Source organism: Rhincodon typus, chromosome 1 (assembly GCF_021869965.1).
Source record: "Rhincodon typus isolate 14 chromosome 1, sRhiTyp1.1, whole genome shotgun sequence".
NCBI lineage: Eukaryota > Metazoa > Chordata > Chondrichthyes > Orectolobiformes > Rhincodontidae > Rhincodon > Rhincodon typus.
The window spans coordinates 125,970,005-125,987,847 of NC_063332.1; the positions used below are offsets into that span (position 1 = coordinate 125,970,005).

General features: G+C 40.1%; 1 protein-coding gene across 2 annotated transcripts; it reads left to right on the forward strand.

Annotated features, from left to right (window-relative positions):
- The first annotated feature begins 279 nt into the window (after positions 1-279).
- On the forward strand, positions 280-17,760 carry tmem128 (transmembrane protein 128). 2 transcript variants are annotated; one of them, XM_020515920.2, is made up of 5 exons: positions 281-435; positions 8,054-8,195; positions 9,492-9,653; positions 12,973-13,079; positions 16,534-16,552. In XM_020515920.2, exons 1-4 carry the CDS (start codon positions 336-338, stop codon positions 13,070-13,072), a joined length of 504 nt encoding a protein of 167 aa, XP_020371509.1. In that variant the 5' UTR covers positions 281-335; the 3' UTR covers positions 13,073-13,079; positions 16,534-16,552. The 2 variants fall into 2 exon arrangements, with proteins under 2 accessions (XP_048457269.1, XP_020371509.1); XM_048601312.1 differs by lacking the exons at positions 9,492-9,653; positions 12,973-13,079 and having other exon boundaries at positions 280-435; positions 16,534-17,760.
- Positions 17,761-17,843: the final 83 nt, after the last annotated feature.

Consider the following 17,843-nt stretch of genomic DNA (forward strand, 5'->3'; position numbering starts at 1 on the left):
CACGCTTTCTGCTTATAGATATTACACTCCTGAGATAGGCTGGGTTGTACGTCTCGAGTGGTTTGGCTGCTATTTATAATCAAAGATCTGCATTATGCAAACTCGTAGGACGATAGAGATTGACATAATTTTTACCAGCATTGTATTGCTGGCGGTAGTAAGATTTGAACCACACTAGGGACAGGGTTGTATGTGAACCCAGGTCTCCCTGGTTAGGGATATTACCATTGGACCACCCTATTCTATAAGGATAGTAAGAACCGACAGGAGGCTCTTGTTCCTGCTCGCTGATGTCAGCGCGTATTTGCGTGTTGACGTAGCTGGCCCCGCTGCAAATGGCGGCTGAGTCTGAGCAGCTGATTCGGTTCCGGAACCAGTTCCGAGCGGCGGCACCGACCGCGATTCCCGGGGACTCCGTGTGGCCGGGAGCACGAGGTGAGGGCCGAGTGCAAACACCAACCCTCCTTTACTCACCCCGTATGTAACCCACTGCCCATCATCCCACCAGCCATCACTTACACCTCCTCCCCGCCACTTGTTTTAAATTCACTCATAGGATGTTCAGCATTTATTGTGTGTCCCTGGCCACCCTTCAGGAGGTGGCGGTGAGCGGTCTTCTTCAACTTCTGCAGTTCACCTATTGTGGGTTGACCCACAATGCCAGTAGGGAATTCCAGAGTTCTGACCCAGCAACAGTGAAGGGACGGTAATACATTTCCAAGTCAAGATGGTGAATGTCCTGGAGGTGAACCTGCAGTTGGTGGTCATCCCATGTATCTACTGACCTTGTTCTTCTAGATGGAAGTGGTCGTGGATTTGGAAGGTGCTGTCCGAACAGTTTGGAGAGTTTTGCAGTACACCTTGTAGATGGTAAACACAGCTACTACAGAGTGGTGATGGTGGAGAGAGGATGTTTTGTTGATGTGGTTCCAATTAAGTCACTACTTTGACGTGGATGATGCCAAGCTTCTCGAGTGTTACTGGAGCTCTACTCAGAGTCAAAGTCATACAGTGTGGAAACAGACCCTTCAGTCCAACACGTCCATGCCAACCAAGTTTCCTAAACTAAACTAGTCCCACTTGGCCCATATCCCTCTAAACCTTTCTATTCATGTACCTGTCCAAATGCCTTTTAAATGCTATAACTGCACCTTCATCTGCTACTTCCTCTGACAGTTCATTTCACATATGAACCATCCTCTCTGTGAAAAAGTTGCCCCTCAGGTCCCTTTTAAATCCTTCCCCTCTCACCTTAAAAATATGCCCCCTAGATTTGAATTCCCTCACCCTCGGAAAAAAGACCTTTGCACTTCACCTTATCTACACCCCTCATGATTTTATAATCCTCCTACGCTCCAGTGAAAAAAGTCCCAGCCTATCCTTATGACTCTAAGTTCCAGTCCCGGCAACATTCTGGTGAATCTTTTCTGAACCCCTCCCATTTAATAATAACCTTCTTGTAGCAGGGTGACCAGCACTGACCACAGTTCTCCAAAAGTGGCCTCACCAACATTCTGTACAACCTCAACATGATGTCCCAACTCCTATATTCAATGGTCTGAGCAATGAAGGCAACCATATTAAATGTCTTCTTAACCACCCCAAATACTGTAATTCAACTTTCAAAGAACTATGTACCTGAACCCTAGGTCTCCCTTTTCGATAACACTACCATTAACCAAATAAGTCATGCCCTTGTTTGTTTTACCATAATGCAATACCTTGCATTTATCCAAATTAAACTCTGTCACTTCTCAGCCTGTTGGCCCAGTTGATCAAGATCCCTTCGTAATCTTAGATAATCTTCACTGTCGACTATATCACCAATTTTGGTGTTATCCACAAACTTACTAACCATGCTTCCTAAATTCTCATCCAAATCGTTTTATATAAATTACAACAAAAGTGGACCCAGCACCGATCCCTGTGGAACACTGCTAATCACAGGTGTCCAGTCTGAAAAACAACCTTATATAACCACCTTCTGTCTCCTACTGGCAAGTCAATTTTATATCCAATTTGCAAGCTTTCCCTGAATCATGTGATCTAATTTTACTGATTAGTCTACCATGCGGAACCTTGTGAAAGGCTTTACTAAAATCCCTGTAGACAATGTCTATTGCTCTGTCCTCAACAGTCTTTTTGGTTATGTCCTCAAAACAACTCAATCAAATTTGTGTGATTTCACACACACGAAGCCATGCTGACTATCCCTAAGCAGTTCTTGCCTCTCCAAATGCATGTAAATCCTATCTCTCAGAACCCCTCCCAGCAACTTAGCCACCACTGATATCAGACTCTCAGGTCTGTAGTTCCCAGGTCTGTACAGCCCTTTTAAGTTAGCCACTGTCCAGTCCTCTGGAACCTCAGCCATGGCTGTAGATGATACAAGTAGCTAGGGGCCCTGCAATTTCTTCCCTAACTTCCCACACTGTCCTGGGATACACTTGATCAGATTATCCAACTAAATGGGAGTATTCGTGCTTTGGAGGGTGAGGAGGTGAGCTACTCACTTTAATTCAAAGGCTTTATTACAGGATTCCCAGCCTCTGACCTGCAACTCCTTGGATACTGAAGCAGTCAATGTCCAAATGCAGCAAGACCTGGACAATATCTAGGCTTGGGCTGAAAAGTGACAAGTCACATTCATGCCACACAAATGCCAGGCAAAGATCATCTTCAATGTGAGACAATCTAACCATTGCCCCACTGAATGCCTTCACTGTCAACATCTTGGGGTTACCACTTATCAGAAACTAAACTGGACTAGCCATATAAATACTCCTTAACCACCCCTTCTCCAATTCTGGCATTTTCCCCACCACCTCCCCCTCCTCGTTTCCACCTCATCACCCAATATTTCTGATGCCATCCTCTATTTCCTGACCCCCTTCCTGCATGATCTGTTCCACTGCCCCTCCCCACTATTCCTGGAACCCTGAGAATTTAATGAAAGACCCCTCTTAGAGATATTCTTGATTGGTATGAGTGAAACTAAGCCAAGAAAGTTCCACAGAAATGGGAGAGAAAGGAGGGAAAATGCAGGTTTAAGGCTGTTGCAGGAAGAGCTTGAGAGGTTTAGCTAGGTGAGAAAGGGGAAAGGTAACGGATGAACATTCTCAATTTTTGCGACCATGGGCATCTTGCAGATTTTGAAGATGAGGGGTTTTGGTGGTACAGTGACGAAAACAGGAGTTGCCTTTGCTTTCCAGGGCCTTTCTGGATCAATGACTGGTTTTGGGAGCAGAGTCAGGCTTTTATTTACTTAATTGTACAGCATTTTAAATTTATTCTTATAACTCTAGAAATAATGACTGTGCTGTATTATTACAAATGAGTTTCCAAGATTTCTTTTTTATACTAAGAAGATAAGAAATAGGAGCAGGATGAGGCAATTCAACCACGGGAGCATGCTGTATCATTTGATATGAGCATATTTGATCTCATCTCAGCCTCAACTCCTCTTTCCTGCCCACTCTCCACAATCGTTCGAATCATTTCCTAATTCTGTTCGGAGATTTTCTGGTGCTGCAGTTCCAGGTCCACTCCTGGGCCATTCCAGACTAAGTCCTGGGTCGTAGACTCCTACGACATGATTTGTTGGCCACAGAAGATATGTTCTTTATATGTTGATTACCAGCATGTAAATGGGTGACTACACTTGAGATTATGCTTTGTGATCCTAGACTCTCCCACAAGTGGAAACAACCTCTCTGCATCTACCCTGCTGTGTCCCCTAAGAATATCGTACGTTTCAGTAAGATCGCCTCTCATTCTCTTGAACTCTAATGAGTACAAACCCAACCTACTCGACCTCTCTTCATAAGAAAATCTCTCCATATCTGGAAACATCCTAATGAACCTTCTTTAGATTGCCTCCAATTCCAGTATGTCTTTCCTTAGCTAAGAGGACTAGAACTGTTCACAGTATCCCAGCTGTGGTCTGACTTGTACAATTTTAGCAAGACCGCCATTTTGTACTCTTCCCTTTTGAAATAGAGGCTAATGTTCCTCTGTTCTGAGGGAGGGTCATCAGACCCGAAACGTTAACTGTTTTCTCTTCTCAGATGCTGCCAGACCTGCTGAGCTTTTACAGCAACTTCTGATATTCCTTAGGTCTTCCCAATTACCCACTGAACTTAGATGCTAGTTTTTGGTGGTTTATGCATCTGAACTGCCAAATTCTTTTGTGCTGCAGTTTTCTGCTGTGTATTCCAATCTTCTATCCTTCCTGCCAAAATGCACAACTTTACATTTTCCGACATTATTTTTCATCTCCCAAGTTTTTGTTCACTCACGTGGCCTGTCTGTATCCCTCTGAAAACTCTTTATGTCCTCCCCAAGACTGCCGTCCTCCCCAAGACTGCCATCCTCCCTATTTTCGTCATTTCCCAAACTTGGTGATAGGACATTCCCTCCTGCCACCCAAGTCATTAATTGTAAATTATTGTGGCGCCAGCACTGATCCTTGTGGCAATCCACTAATCACATACCGCGACCCTGGAATGCTCCCTTTTATCTCAACCCTCTGTCTTTGATTAATTAATCAATCCACCCTCACTCATTACCCCCACCACAAAGGTCGGCAATCTTATTTAGTAGTCTTGAGAAATTGAGGTTTTGGTTAAGATTAAGAAGGAAGCAGAAATCAAGTGATTCTCTGCAAGAGTATAAAAGCAGCAGGAGTACACTTAAGAGGGAAATCAGTAGGGCAAAAAGGGGACATGAGGTAGTTTTGGCAAATATGGTTATGGAGAATTCAAAGGGATTTTATCCTCTTGTCCTTAATGTATTTGTAACTAGTGAGAGAATGGGGCCCTTAAAGATCAGGAAGGCCACCAATGTGTGGAACCGTAGGAGGTGGGGGAGATACTAAATAAATATTTTGCATCAGGGTTTACTGTGGAGAAGGATATGGAAGATAGAGAACGTGGGGAAATGAATAGTGACAACTTGAAAAATGTCCATATTACAGAGGAGGAGGTGCTGAATGTCTTAAAACGCATAAAGGTGGATAAATCCCCGGGACCTGATCAGTTGTGCCCTAGAACTCTATGGGAAGCTAGGGAAGTAATCGCTGGGCCCCTTGCTGAGATATTTGTATCATCGATAGCTACAGGTGAGGTGCCAGAAGACTGGAGGTTGGCTAACGCGGTGCCACTATATAAGAAAGGTGGTAAGGAAAAGCCAGGGAACTATAGACTGGTGAGCCTGACATCATTGGTGGGCAAGTTGTTGGAGGGAATCCTGACTGGCAGGGCGTACATGTATTTGGAAAGGCAAGGACTGATTAGGGATAGTCAACATGGCTTTGTGTGTGGGAAATCATGTCTCATAAACTTGATTGAGTTTTTTGAAGAAGTAACGAAGAGGATTGATGAGGGCAGAGCAGTGCATGTGATCGATATGGACTTCAGTAAGGCGTTCGACAAGGTTCCTCATGGTCGACTGGTTAGCAAGGTTAGATCACATGGAATAGAGGGAGAACTAACCATTTGGATACAGAACTGCCTTGGATACAGAGTGGTGTTGGAGGGTTGCTTTTCAGACTGGAGACCTGTGACCAGCAGTGTGCCACAAGGATCGGTGCTGGGTCCACTGCTTTTCATCATTTGTACAAATGATTTGGATGTGATCATAGGAGGTATGGTTAGTAAGTTTGCAGATGATACCAAAATTGGAGGTGTAGTGGATAACAAAGAAGGTTATCTCAGAGTACAACAAGATGTTGGGCGGCATGGTGGCTCAGTGATTAGCACTGCTGCCTCACAGCACCAGGGACTCTGGTTCGATTCCACGCTTGGGCGACTGACTATGTGGAGTTTGCACGTTCTCCCTGTGTCTGCATGGGTTTTCTCTGGGTGGTCCGGTTTCCTCCTGCAGTCCAAAGATGTGCAGGTTGGGTGGATTGGCATGCTAAATTGCCCCTAGTGTTCAGGGATGTGCAGGTGAAGGTGGGTTAGCCGTGGGAAACGCAGGGATAGGGCAGGGGGGTGGGTCTGGGTGGGATACTGTTCAGAGGCTTGGACCCATTGGGCTGAATGGCCTGTTTCCACACTGTGGGGGTCCTATGATATGTTGATCAGATGGGCTAATGGGCTGAGGAGTGGCAGATGGAGTTTAATTTAGATAAATGTGATGTGTTGCGTTTTGGAAAGATAAATGAGAGCAGGACTTATACACTTAATGGTAAGGTGCTGGGGAGTGTTGCTGAACAACATTTGTAGTGCAGGTTCATAGTTCTATGAAAGTGGAGCCACAGGTAGAAAGGATGGTGAAGAAGGTGTTTGGTATGCTTGCCTTTGTTAGACAGTGCATTGAGTACAGGGGTTGGGAGGTCATATTGTGCTATACAGGACATTGGTTAGGCCACTATTGGAATACTGCATGCAATTCTGGTCTCCCTGCTATTGGAAGAATGTTGTGAAACTTGAAAAGGGTTCAGAAAAGATCTACAAGGATGTTGCCACAGTTGGAAGTTTTGAGCTACAGGGAGAGGCTGAATAGACTGGGGCTATTTTCCCTGGAGCGTCAAAAGCTGAGGGGTGACCTTATAGAGGTTTATAAAATCATGAGGGGCATGGATATGGTAAAAAGACAAGGTCTTTTCCCTGGGATGGGGGAGTCCAAAACTAGAGGGCGTAGGTTTAACGTGAGAGAGGAAGGATATAAAAGGGATCTAAGGGACAACTTTTTCATGCAGAGGTTGGTGCGTGTATGGAATGAACTGCCAGAGGAAGTGGTGGAGGCTGGTACAATTACAACATTTAAAAGGCATTTGAATGGGTAAATGAATAGGAAGGGTTTAAGAAGGATATGGGCCAAATGTTGACAAATGGGACTAGATTTATTCAGGATATCTGATTGGCATGGACAAGGTGGTCTGAAGAGTCTGTTTCTTTGGTGTATATTTCTATGACTCTTAAGTGCCCTACCTTATGGAATGCTTTTGGAAATCTAAATATGTTATATTTATTGGTTTCCCTTTATCTACATTGATTGCTATCTCTTGAAACAACTGTAATAACTTTCTCAGGCATGATTTCCCTTTCATGAAGCCAAGCTGACTTTGCATGATTATAACATAGGTTTCTAAATGCTCTGCTTTACATCCTTTGTAAAGACTCTATAACATTCTCCCAACAACAGATGTTAACTGGCCTATTGTTACCTGTATTTTGTTACCTTCCCTTTTTGAATATGGGTATTACATTGGCAGTTTTCCAATGCTCTGGGATTTGTCCAGAACCTAAGGACTCTTGGAAGATTGACTATTTTCAAAATCCTAGGATGTAACCTGCCAGGTTCAAGGGACATATTGGCCTTTATCCCCATTAATTTCCATAGTTATTTTTCTCTTGTAATAGTTCTGTGTTTATTTCGTCCTCCTCCCTACAGCTAAAAACACCCCCACCCACCCCTCCACCCTTTTAGCCCCTCCATCATTTCGTCACTTTGGAATGTATGAGTATCCTTGGCGGTACAGACTGATGCAAAGTATCTGTTCAATTCTGCTATCCTGGCTTCCCATTATTATTTCCCAGCCTTGTTCTCTAAGTGCCCAGTATTTCACTGTTGCCTCTCTCTTCCTTTTTAATATATTTAAATTACTCTTGGTGTCCATTTTTACTAGTTTATTTTCTCCCTCATTGCTTTCTTCGTCATCTTTTGTTGGCTTTTAAATCCTTCTCAGTCCTTTGATTTACCACTAATTTTTGCATGTTCTTTTTAAGTTTGACATTTTTCTGAACTTCCCTGTGAACCATAGAATCTTCCTTCAGTCACTAGGATATTCTTTGCTGTGAGTCATGAATTATTTTGTAAAATGTCTGCCATTATTCATCAAATCCAGGAAACAAGGACAGGAGAAACAACAGATAGACTAGTGCCACCAGGCAGCCAGAAGGACAACCTCCTGATACAGAGAGGCTGCATTAGACTTCATCAGATTTTGCTGAGTTTAAACTGCTGGCATATCTTTTATACAATATGCAAAGTGAATGCTGTCTGCCAGTTTCAGATTGTTTTAACAATATTGTTTCTTTATGAGCAGATTTACAAGATGAGGAAAAGAAGAAGGAAAAACCACTTCCTCGATTTAATATGCACTCTGTGTTCTGGATTTTAGCATCAATGGCAGTGACCTATTATGTTGAATTTTTTTCCACAATTAAAACTGACTACCGAATAGAAGGGTAAATACTCTGAATATATTTCTCTGACTTGTATATTTTGAGCTTTCAAAATGGGATATTGTTGTATTTTTGTCTTTTTGCCATCAACAATGTGGAGTTCTGATGATGGTGCCAGGGTGAGGGGTTACTACAATCTGACAGTATTTAGTTGAGCAAGCTCCACGTCAATCCCTTCTTCACAGCAGGTCTCCACCACATATGTGTTTATGCAGCATGATCTTAAAGCTTTTATGTGACTTGATCATTTCCACAATAAAAATGTTGAAAATTCAAATGATTTTCAAAGTTTTTGGAAAATAGTAATCTCTAATCTTTCAAAATTGGTGGATGCAAAGATTGTAGCCTAGAAAATTCTATAACAGCATATGCTGAGAATGCACAGTGACTATTGTGGAGAATAATATTCATTTGAAGCTCAGGCTCTTAAAACCAGTGGTTGACTTCATGTATAACCTTAGAATTAATAAGGAAAGAAAAATAAATTTAATGGAAAATGTAATTATCACTGTGCAATGTAATTTCTTTGGTTTTCCTCTTGGGCATTTGAGTTACTGAAGAAAAAAGGCAGCCAAATAAATCTAGAGAGGGCATGTTGTGGTTTTTGCCATCAGTAGTAGTATTGCAGCTATTTTTAAAAAAAAAAGTTCCAGTTGTGTGACATTTTAAAGAAAAAAATCACTTTATAGGAGTGACGTACTGCAGGAATAGAAGACTTTTCATGTAAGGTAGTAAGTCTAGTTGCTGCTTGTTGATGAGACTAAACATAGCATTTACACTCTTAACTAGCAGTAATTTGTGAAAAATTACTCTGGTTCTGAGTGAAGTGAAGATGAGACGAGGGAGGTGATTTTGTATAGAAATTCTAGATTTAGTATCCCACTTGTGAAATAAATATTCGTTATGTGGTGTGACTAGCCAGGGGTTTATGTGTCCTTTTTCAGGTTATGTCTCTCCAACAATACTGAAATTAAAAATTACTCCTCTGGACCATGACCCCACCACTAAACATCACACTAGTGTTTGACCTCATTCCCCCGAACACCTCCCTTCCACAACTTCTCACCTCATCTGTTCCACTTGTTCCTCCTCCCCCTTGGAAAGAGAGTAAAACCTATCATATTCCAGCTTGCTTCAGTTCTGAAGCAGAGTCATTGCACTCTAAATTTAATTCTGTTTGTCTCACGACAGACGTTGCCAGATCTGCTGAGTTTTCTGTAGCATTTTCTGTTTTTATTTAAAATGTATTTACTCACGTCTGCTTCTTGTCACTAATCCATTTTTCTTTCTCTAAATCAGTCGGTGGTTCCTTTTAGGCACCTCACTACTCATAATTAGCTTACTGATTGCTTTCTACTGCATCTTCTACCTGGAGTGGTACAGAGGGATCAGAGAATATGAGCAATATAATCCTACCCTGGTTCCTTCAGCTACAGCATCTTTCATTGCTGCAGCAGTATGGTATGTTCTTGAAGTCATTGGCGAATATCAGTTTGTTGATTTTTAACTTGTTTCTCCTTGCAATAAACTTCAGGATAACTAGACAAAGTTATTCCAATCTGTTGGCACTAAATGTAAATCTGAAACTGCTATTCAAATCTATGTTGGGAAATAATGCAATGGAATTTAGATGCTTTATTCTTGATCAGTGATATAATTGGATTAATGACTATGTTTGCTTTCAAACAGCAATAATAGCCAAAGTATGCTGCTTATTTAATATTCTCTGGCTTTAAGTGTCATTTTAGCTGGAGATGATAATTGCTTTCATGATTTGTTGAAGCTTCTCTGCCGAACTGAAACAGTTGATTTTGGCAGATACTTCAATGAGGAAGTGCTGCACTGTCGATGTCATTCAGAAGTAGTAGTAAACTGAGCCTTGTGCGGGAAGAAATAAAAGAGCCCATACCAGTATTTGATGAAGACTGTGACTTTTCCCATTGTCCTGTGCTCTACACCCACCAAGCAGTAACATGAAAAAAGATCGATTAGCTATTCATCCAATTTGCTCTTAGTGGGATCTTGTTGTGCACAACCTCCTGCCTGCATAGAAATCATGAATGAGGAGCTCTTGTGATACAGTGGTAATGTGCCTACCTCTGAGCCATGAGGCCCAGGTTCAAGTTCCATCTGCTCCAGAGGTGTGTAGTAATATCTCTGAACAGGTTGGTTAGAAAATATCTACAATCATGTGACTTACCTCTGAGCCAGGAAACTTGGGTTCAGGGTCCCCCTGCTCCAGAAGTGTGTTGATTAGAAAATTTTTTTTATAATCATGTATGCACTTAGTGATTTTTTAACTGATTTACCTATTCTGTCACTTTCAAAGATCTGTGCACAATATCTCGAATTATCTCTTCTTGCATCTTCTTGAAAATTGTATTATGTCACATATATGTTTGTATGAAGAATGAATGGATAATGTATCACCTCACATTTTCCTGAGCTGATTTTAAAGAGCATCATGATTGTGAAGGCAAGAATATGTCTACAGCAGGATCCCATAAACATGAATGGCCAATTAAACCATTTTAGCGTCACTGTTTATGGGGCTTGTGCATATGAAGCAGTCAATGGAAGAATTGTCTGTTTTCATCAAGTATTAGCACATGACCTTTTACTTCTGCTTGAAGAAGCCTCCGTTTACTATTGCATATGAATGACATAAGCAATGCAGCAATTCCTCTACTGCATTGAAGTATCTGGTTAGACCATTGTGTCTCAGTTCTGCAGTGGTACTCCAACCAAATGCAACTCTGAACCAAAATAATTTAGTGACATGAAATATTAATCAAACGTTTATAGGTAAGGTTTTTTATTACATTTGTCTTCATTCAGAAGTAGTTAATTCAGTTTACAGTCTTTCTCATTCTATTACTACACATGCAAGTTTTAATATCTGCAGTTTTTAAAAATGATACCCTGTTTCCTTTGAGCCCATTTCATTAACGTGTACCAACATTTACAGTGTCTCCGGGGAATGCCACTTATATGCCTCTGAAAAACCACATCTCAAACTTTAGTTATATTTATCTGATTGCTAAATGTAAAACAAAAAATTGTATCTTATCCTAGCAAAGAGAACCTGTCAGGCCTTTTGACTGTCAGCCAGTTTGACATCAGAAAATTCATTTAAGTCTCTGTTCACTGTGAACTCTGCCTAAATGTGGCAGAGTACCATGCGGTTCATTGGTCAGCAGATTGCATTCGTACATTGCAATAGTGAGTATGTGATCCTGATAAGAATTTAGTTCATTGTATGTGAGCAATTCTTTCCATTTTCTATTAAAAGGCATTTGCAAAGAAATCATGCTGAGCAGTATCAGCATTGTTGTTAACTAGCAATTCTCAAAATGCTTGTTCGTTCTTAACCACGGAACTCAAATATGTAGGTTCCTACATCCTTAAAAATAATTACTTTGTCAGAAGTTTGAATCTTTGACAGTTGGCCCTTAGTCAATTTTGAAATGAAAATTAATTACTTGATTCATTTATTAATAGCCTTCCTAATGACTTGTTAATTAATTTTACTGTGTTAGTCTTTATCACAAGAGGATTTGAGTGCAACAGTGGCAGAGTCTTTTGTCAATTGTTTAAGGCCCTGGTTAAACCACACCTGGCATACCGAGTACTTTTGTTCTCCTTATTTTAGGAAGAATTTTATTCATATTTTATATTTAAGAAGGATATTATTGTTCTTGAGGGAGTGCAATGAAGGTTCACTTGACTAGTTCCAAGGGTGGTAGGACTGTCCTATGAAGAGAGATGAGGGAAAACTGGGCCTGTATTCTCGAGAGTTTTGAAAAATTAGGCAATCTCATTGAAACCTACAGAAAACTTGAAGAGCGAAACAAAGTAGATGCGGCTAAGGTCTTTCCCCTAAGTGGGGAATCTAGAACCAGGGTGCACAATTTCAAGATTTGATGAAAGCCACTTAGTACTGAGTTGAAGAGAAACCTCTTCACTCAGAAGGTTGTATATGTATGGAATGCTTTACACCTGAGGGCTAGGTAAGTTCAACCATTGAATATGCTTAAAGTAGACATTGACAGATTTCGAAATACTACTGATGTAAAGGAATGGGGGATAGTATGGGGAAAAAGGCATCAAAGTGCATGATCACCCATGGTTTTACATTCCTAGGTTCGTATGAAAACTATTCAGATATTTCTATAAAGTGATTTTAAACTAATTTTATTTGCTTTTTTTTTTGATGATGGGCCTTGTAATGAACCATAGCAAGTTTCTTTGTAATTCTATTTGTGCACTTGTGATTGAGGAAATATTTGCTGGACTGGCTTTTCCATCATATTATTTGGGTCTAAGTGTGAAGCCTTGGCTAATGTCATGGCTCAATAATTAAAATTCAAATCTGTTTTCTGTGCATACAGTAATTCTATACATCAGTTACTGGGTTATATTAATAAACAGTCAAAAATATTTCTAAAGCACCATAAAGTGAGCAGACTTCATTTAAAATCCTCATCGTATAATAGTTTTTGTAGTTCATTCATTGCCAGTTTCTTTTATCACTGCTTTATACACAAATGGAAATTGACTGTTCTCAGCAGTTCAGAAATACATGTTGTTATATAAATATGTGTGAATTTGACCAAGTCGTTTCTACAACATTGCAATTAACACTACCTGTCAATATGTACCAAACTGTACGTATACTGATATTTCAAGGACTGGAGCAAGACCGGTTTATTACATTTGAAATGCTGAAGCACTGAGTGATCTTTAAAAGATTTACTGACTATAAACTTTCTTTTTACAGCTTTAATATTGCACTGTGGCCAGTGTGGTCTTTCTTTACTCCTTTCATCCTTTTCACTCAATTTATGGGTGTTGTGATGTTTGTATCACTACTAGGATGATTTGTAGGTAAGTTCTAATACTAGTTTTGACTGTTTTTGGCTAGTCTTTTTTTCTCTTATTATGGGGAGCTATTACAAAACCATACGATATAGGAGCAGAATTAAACCACTTGGTGCATTGAGTCTGTTCTGCCATTCGATATGTTTCGAAACCCCAATCTCCTGCCTTCTCCCAGTAACCCTTGATCCCCTGACCAATCCACAACCAAACTATCTCTATCTTAAATACACTCCATGACTTGACCTCAAAGCGCTCTGTGGTATGTGTTTCACAGATTCACCACCGTCTGAAGAAATTTCTCCTGGCCTCAGTTCTAAAGGGTTGTCCCTTTGCTCTGAGGCTGTACCCTCGGATCTTAGACTCTCCTACTAGTGGAAACATCATCTCTGTGTTTGTTCTATCCAGGCCTGGCAGTATTGTGTAAATTTTTTCAATGAGATCTCCCTCATCCTTCTAAACTGTATTGAGGACAGACCCAGGGTCCTCAACCGCTCCTCATATGACAAGCCCTTCAGCCTCTGGATTATACATATAAACCGCTTCTAGACTCCCTCAACGCCAGCATATCTTTCCTTAGATATGAGGTCCAAAACTACTCTCAATATTCCAAATGCAGACTGACCAAAGTGTTATACAGGTTCAGCAGTACATCTCTGTTTTTGTAATCTAGCCCTCTTGAAATGAATGCTAACGTTGCATTTGCCTTCCTAACTGCCAGTTAAACTTGCATGTTAGCCTTAAGAGAATCCTGAACCAGGTCCCCCAAGTCTCTTTGCGCTTTAAATTTCTGAAGCCCTACCCCCATGTAGAAAATAGCCGAAGCCTCACACTTTCCCACGTCGTATTCCATCTGCCATTACTTTGCCCACTCCCCCATCCTGTCCAAGTACTTTTCCAATCTCGCTGCTTCCTCAGCACTATCTGCTCTCAGTTCCTCTGTCCAGATCGTTAATGTATAACACGAATAGTTGTGGTCCCAACACAGGTCCCTTTAAAACTCCACTAGTCATTGGCTGCCTTCCTGAAAAAGACCTCTTTATTCCTACTCTGCCTTCTGTCAGTAAGTCAATCCTTTATCCATGCCAGTACCTTTCCCCTAACACCATGGAACTATTGTAGTAAGTATACTTAAGAAATCAACAAGTAGCTGCTGTTCCCAAGTTGTGTTGTTAATTGATCTCAGTTGGAGTGTTATAGTTTTCGGGGTAATTGGTCTTAGTAAGAACAGTGAATTTATTTAGGCTTCTTGCTCCATATTTCTGCAAAGTATGTTTGTGTATGTTGTGTGAAGAGAGGACTGGACCCTGTTGTGAGACCCTGGAAAATTGAATAGCTTGGGGGACAGAATTCCAAAATTGTACAATTACTGTCCAGAACCTAGCTATTTCTGATTATCTATAGTGGCACAGTGATAGTGCCGCCTTCCCCAAAGGTGTGTTGTGACATGACTGAATGTGTTGATTAAAATTAATTTAGAACTATACCCTAACAATGATCAGTGCCTGGACAGGAAGAGAGTCAGGAAAAAAGTCTGTATGGATATTTTTTTTCAAATGTTCTGAAATCTAAAAACAGATATGTCAACTTATATCAGTGGAAGAGATACCTTTTGTGAGCTAATTTACTTATTGATCTATTAGTCAATAAAGTAAGTATTTTGCTTGAATCTTTCAGAAATATTACCAAAATTCTGATCCTAATCTCTGATTTAGAATCATAGAGTGATGCAGCACGGAAACTGACCCTTTGATCCAATTCATCTGTGCCAACTAGACATTCTAATCTGACCTAGTCCCATTTGCCAGCATTTGGCCCACATCTCTCTAAACACTTCCTATTCATATACCCATCCAGATGCCTTTTAAATGTTGTAATTGTACTAGCCTCCACCACTTCTTCTGTCAGCTCGTTCCATACATGCACCATCCTCTGCTTGATAAAGTACCCTCACGTCCTTTTTAAATCTTTCCCCTTGCACCTTAAATCTATGCCCTGTAGTCTTGGACTCCCTCACCCTAGCAATAAAACCTTGGCTATTCACCTTATCCAAGCCCCTTATGATTTTATAAACTTCTATAAGGTCTCCCTGCAGTCTCTGACGCTCCAGGGATGAAAAGCCCCAATCTATTTAGCAAACCCTGCAGTCCCAGCAACATCCTCGTAAATCTTTTCTGCACCCTCTCAAGTTTAACAACGTCCTCCTTATAGCACGGTGACCAGAATTGTCTGCAGTATTCTAAAAGTGGCCTCACCAGTGATCTGTACAGCTACAACATGATGTCCCAATGAGTGCAGGTGTGTCAGACAGCTTCTTCAAGATGCTGTCTACATGTGACATCGCTTTCAAACAACTATGCACCTGCACCCCTGGGTCTCTTTGTTTGGCAACACACCCCAGGGCCCTGCCATTAACTGTGTAAGTCCTGTCCTGATTTGCCTTACCAAAGTGCAAGACCTCACGTTTATCTAAATTCCATCTGCTACTCCTTAGCCCATTGACTCATCTGATCAAGGTGCCTTCGTACTCTGAGATAATCTTCTTCACAGTCCACTTCAGCACCTATTTTGGTGTAATCAGCAAACTTACTAACTATGCCTCCTGTATTAACATGCAAATCATTTATATAAATTAACATAAGTTTACTGCCTATATGTTCTTCTAATAATGGTGTCTTTTTACTCTTTTTCAATCACTAATTTAGGTAGCTTTAAAGGAACACAAAGCACACACAGATTTAATTTGGACCTAAAAAGCTGAAACTAGATCTTTTGTGCAGTGAGCAGAGCATAAGTGCGTAATTGTTGCTATCATTTGACAATCAAACAAAGAATAAAAATCTTGAATTTCATGTTTAAACTTGCAATTATTAATCATAAAGAAGTGTATTTGTCTAAATTAAACTTTTTCCTCCCCACCTCTCGGTTCCTTACGTTTATCTCATACGTCAACTACTGTAACCTGGAGTGAAGAGCAGGCAGGCAGACAGACGAGCTACACTCATTGTCAGTGGTTTATAGAACCAGATACTGGGAGATGCACTGCAACATGTTACCTCTCTCTTTCTCTGTAACCTCTGGGTTTTCTGTCTTGACTTTCACTCGTGGAGCGTTGGATCTGGGAGTGTGAAAGAATTCATCATGAGAATCCAATATCCTTCCAGTCCATGTCACAACACTTAAGAATCCACCAGCTTTGGTTCTGATTGGAGTAATTATTTATTCATTAATTTTATCAGCTTTTCCCATGATTACTCAATAGGGTAACTTTTCAAAAGTAATCAATCAACTCCTTTAATATGCCTTCCTTTTAGATAAGAGTCAAGAAAATGCATTTGACTACAGCATGGTTGCTAAAATTGTCCAATTGTATCAATTAACTTAAGTCATTTTTCAAAATATGTAGAAATGTATTGTAAGATGTAATTGTTTTTTCAGAATTTTCATTTTTCTCTCATTTCAGAGCTCAGCTCGGTATTTCCTGTAAATAAAGAAGTTGTCTTTCAAGAACCTGCAATTGTTACATAAAATATTCAAGTAACTGGAATGGAAAGCTTTAGTTCAATGAATTTCACTATTATAATTCCTTTTTGCATCTGTCCATGATCTATGATTCAGTTTGCAGAACAAGTTTGCTTTTATACAAGATTTAAACATTACAATTGTTACTCTGTGAATAAGTGTAATTATAGAATTGAATAAATCTTTGTAATATCATGAACAAATGTAATAATGACCTTTAAATGTGACTTCAGAACTGGCTGAAATGAGAGCAAGTGTTGCCAGTGATGAGTCTCTCTGATGGCATACATAATCAAGGAAATTGCCTCTTTTTCTTATCTATATTATAAGTCCTTCACTGACATAAAACAGAATCCAGAATCCAAATGATCACCCTCCAATTTGTCCCTTATTTTTCTCGACTCCTATGATAGCATTTTTAAGCAGAAAGGTATCCTGGTTTCAGTCTTCTGCAAGAACCATCTGAATCGGCAGCTGTACTTTTCTTTTAATTCCCTCTCCTATCCTGATCTGCATTTTGTTTCGTCGATCAGATGCACCATTACTGCTCACTTTATATTTATTTAAAATAGCAGGTTAAAGTTGCCTTTGTAGAATTTCAGAACCAACTTAAAGGGTGAGACCTATTGCACATCCCCATTCTTCGTTATGGAATGGCAGAAGTTTGCAAGCTGCTTGTTTTCTCTGCCAGAAGTTGCAAGTGATGCAGAAAGATCTGCAAAACAAAATCTTCAAAGGTATGAAAATTACATAAATTTTATTGTATACATATGTGCGTGGCACGTGGTTACGATTAACGTTGGCAACAAACAAATATGCTAAGAATTTGCATGTATTTCATGCTATTTCCTCTGACCTAATTCCTTGAGAGGCTATGTAGAGTCTTAAAACTTCAGCATGCAAGTGTTCGATATGTAATTTTGTTATCACATTGCTATATAAATTGCAATTTATCAGAACTGGAATATTTGTGTACAAAATTGTGTTTTTGCTCTTATTTAAAATGTATATGTTGCTAGTTTATTTCTCATTTTTGAATTAAAACTGAAACATAAGAAACCATAATATTCACCTCAGCTAGGTACCTACGCTAACATAATGTTCATCTGATTTTTTTTTTGTATTGTCATTTCACAAAATGAATAATTAAATCTGCTTATGAATTAAATTGCTTTATGTGCTCATTGACAAAATCATGAGCCCAGAATGACTTGTTCCATGAGAGGAGGGGGACACATTTATCCACAGTGC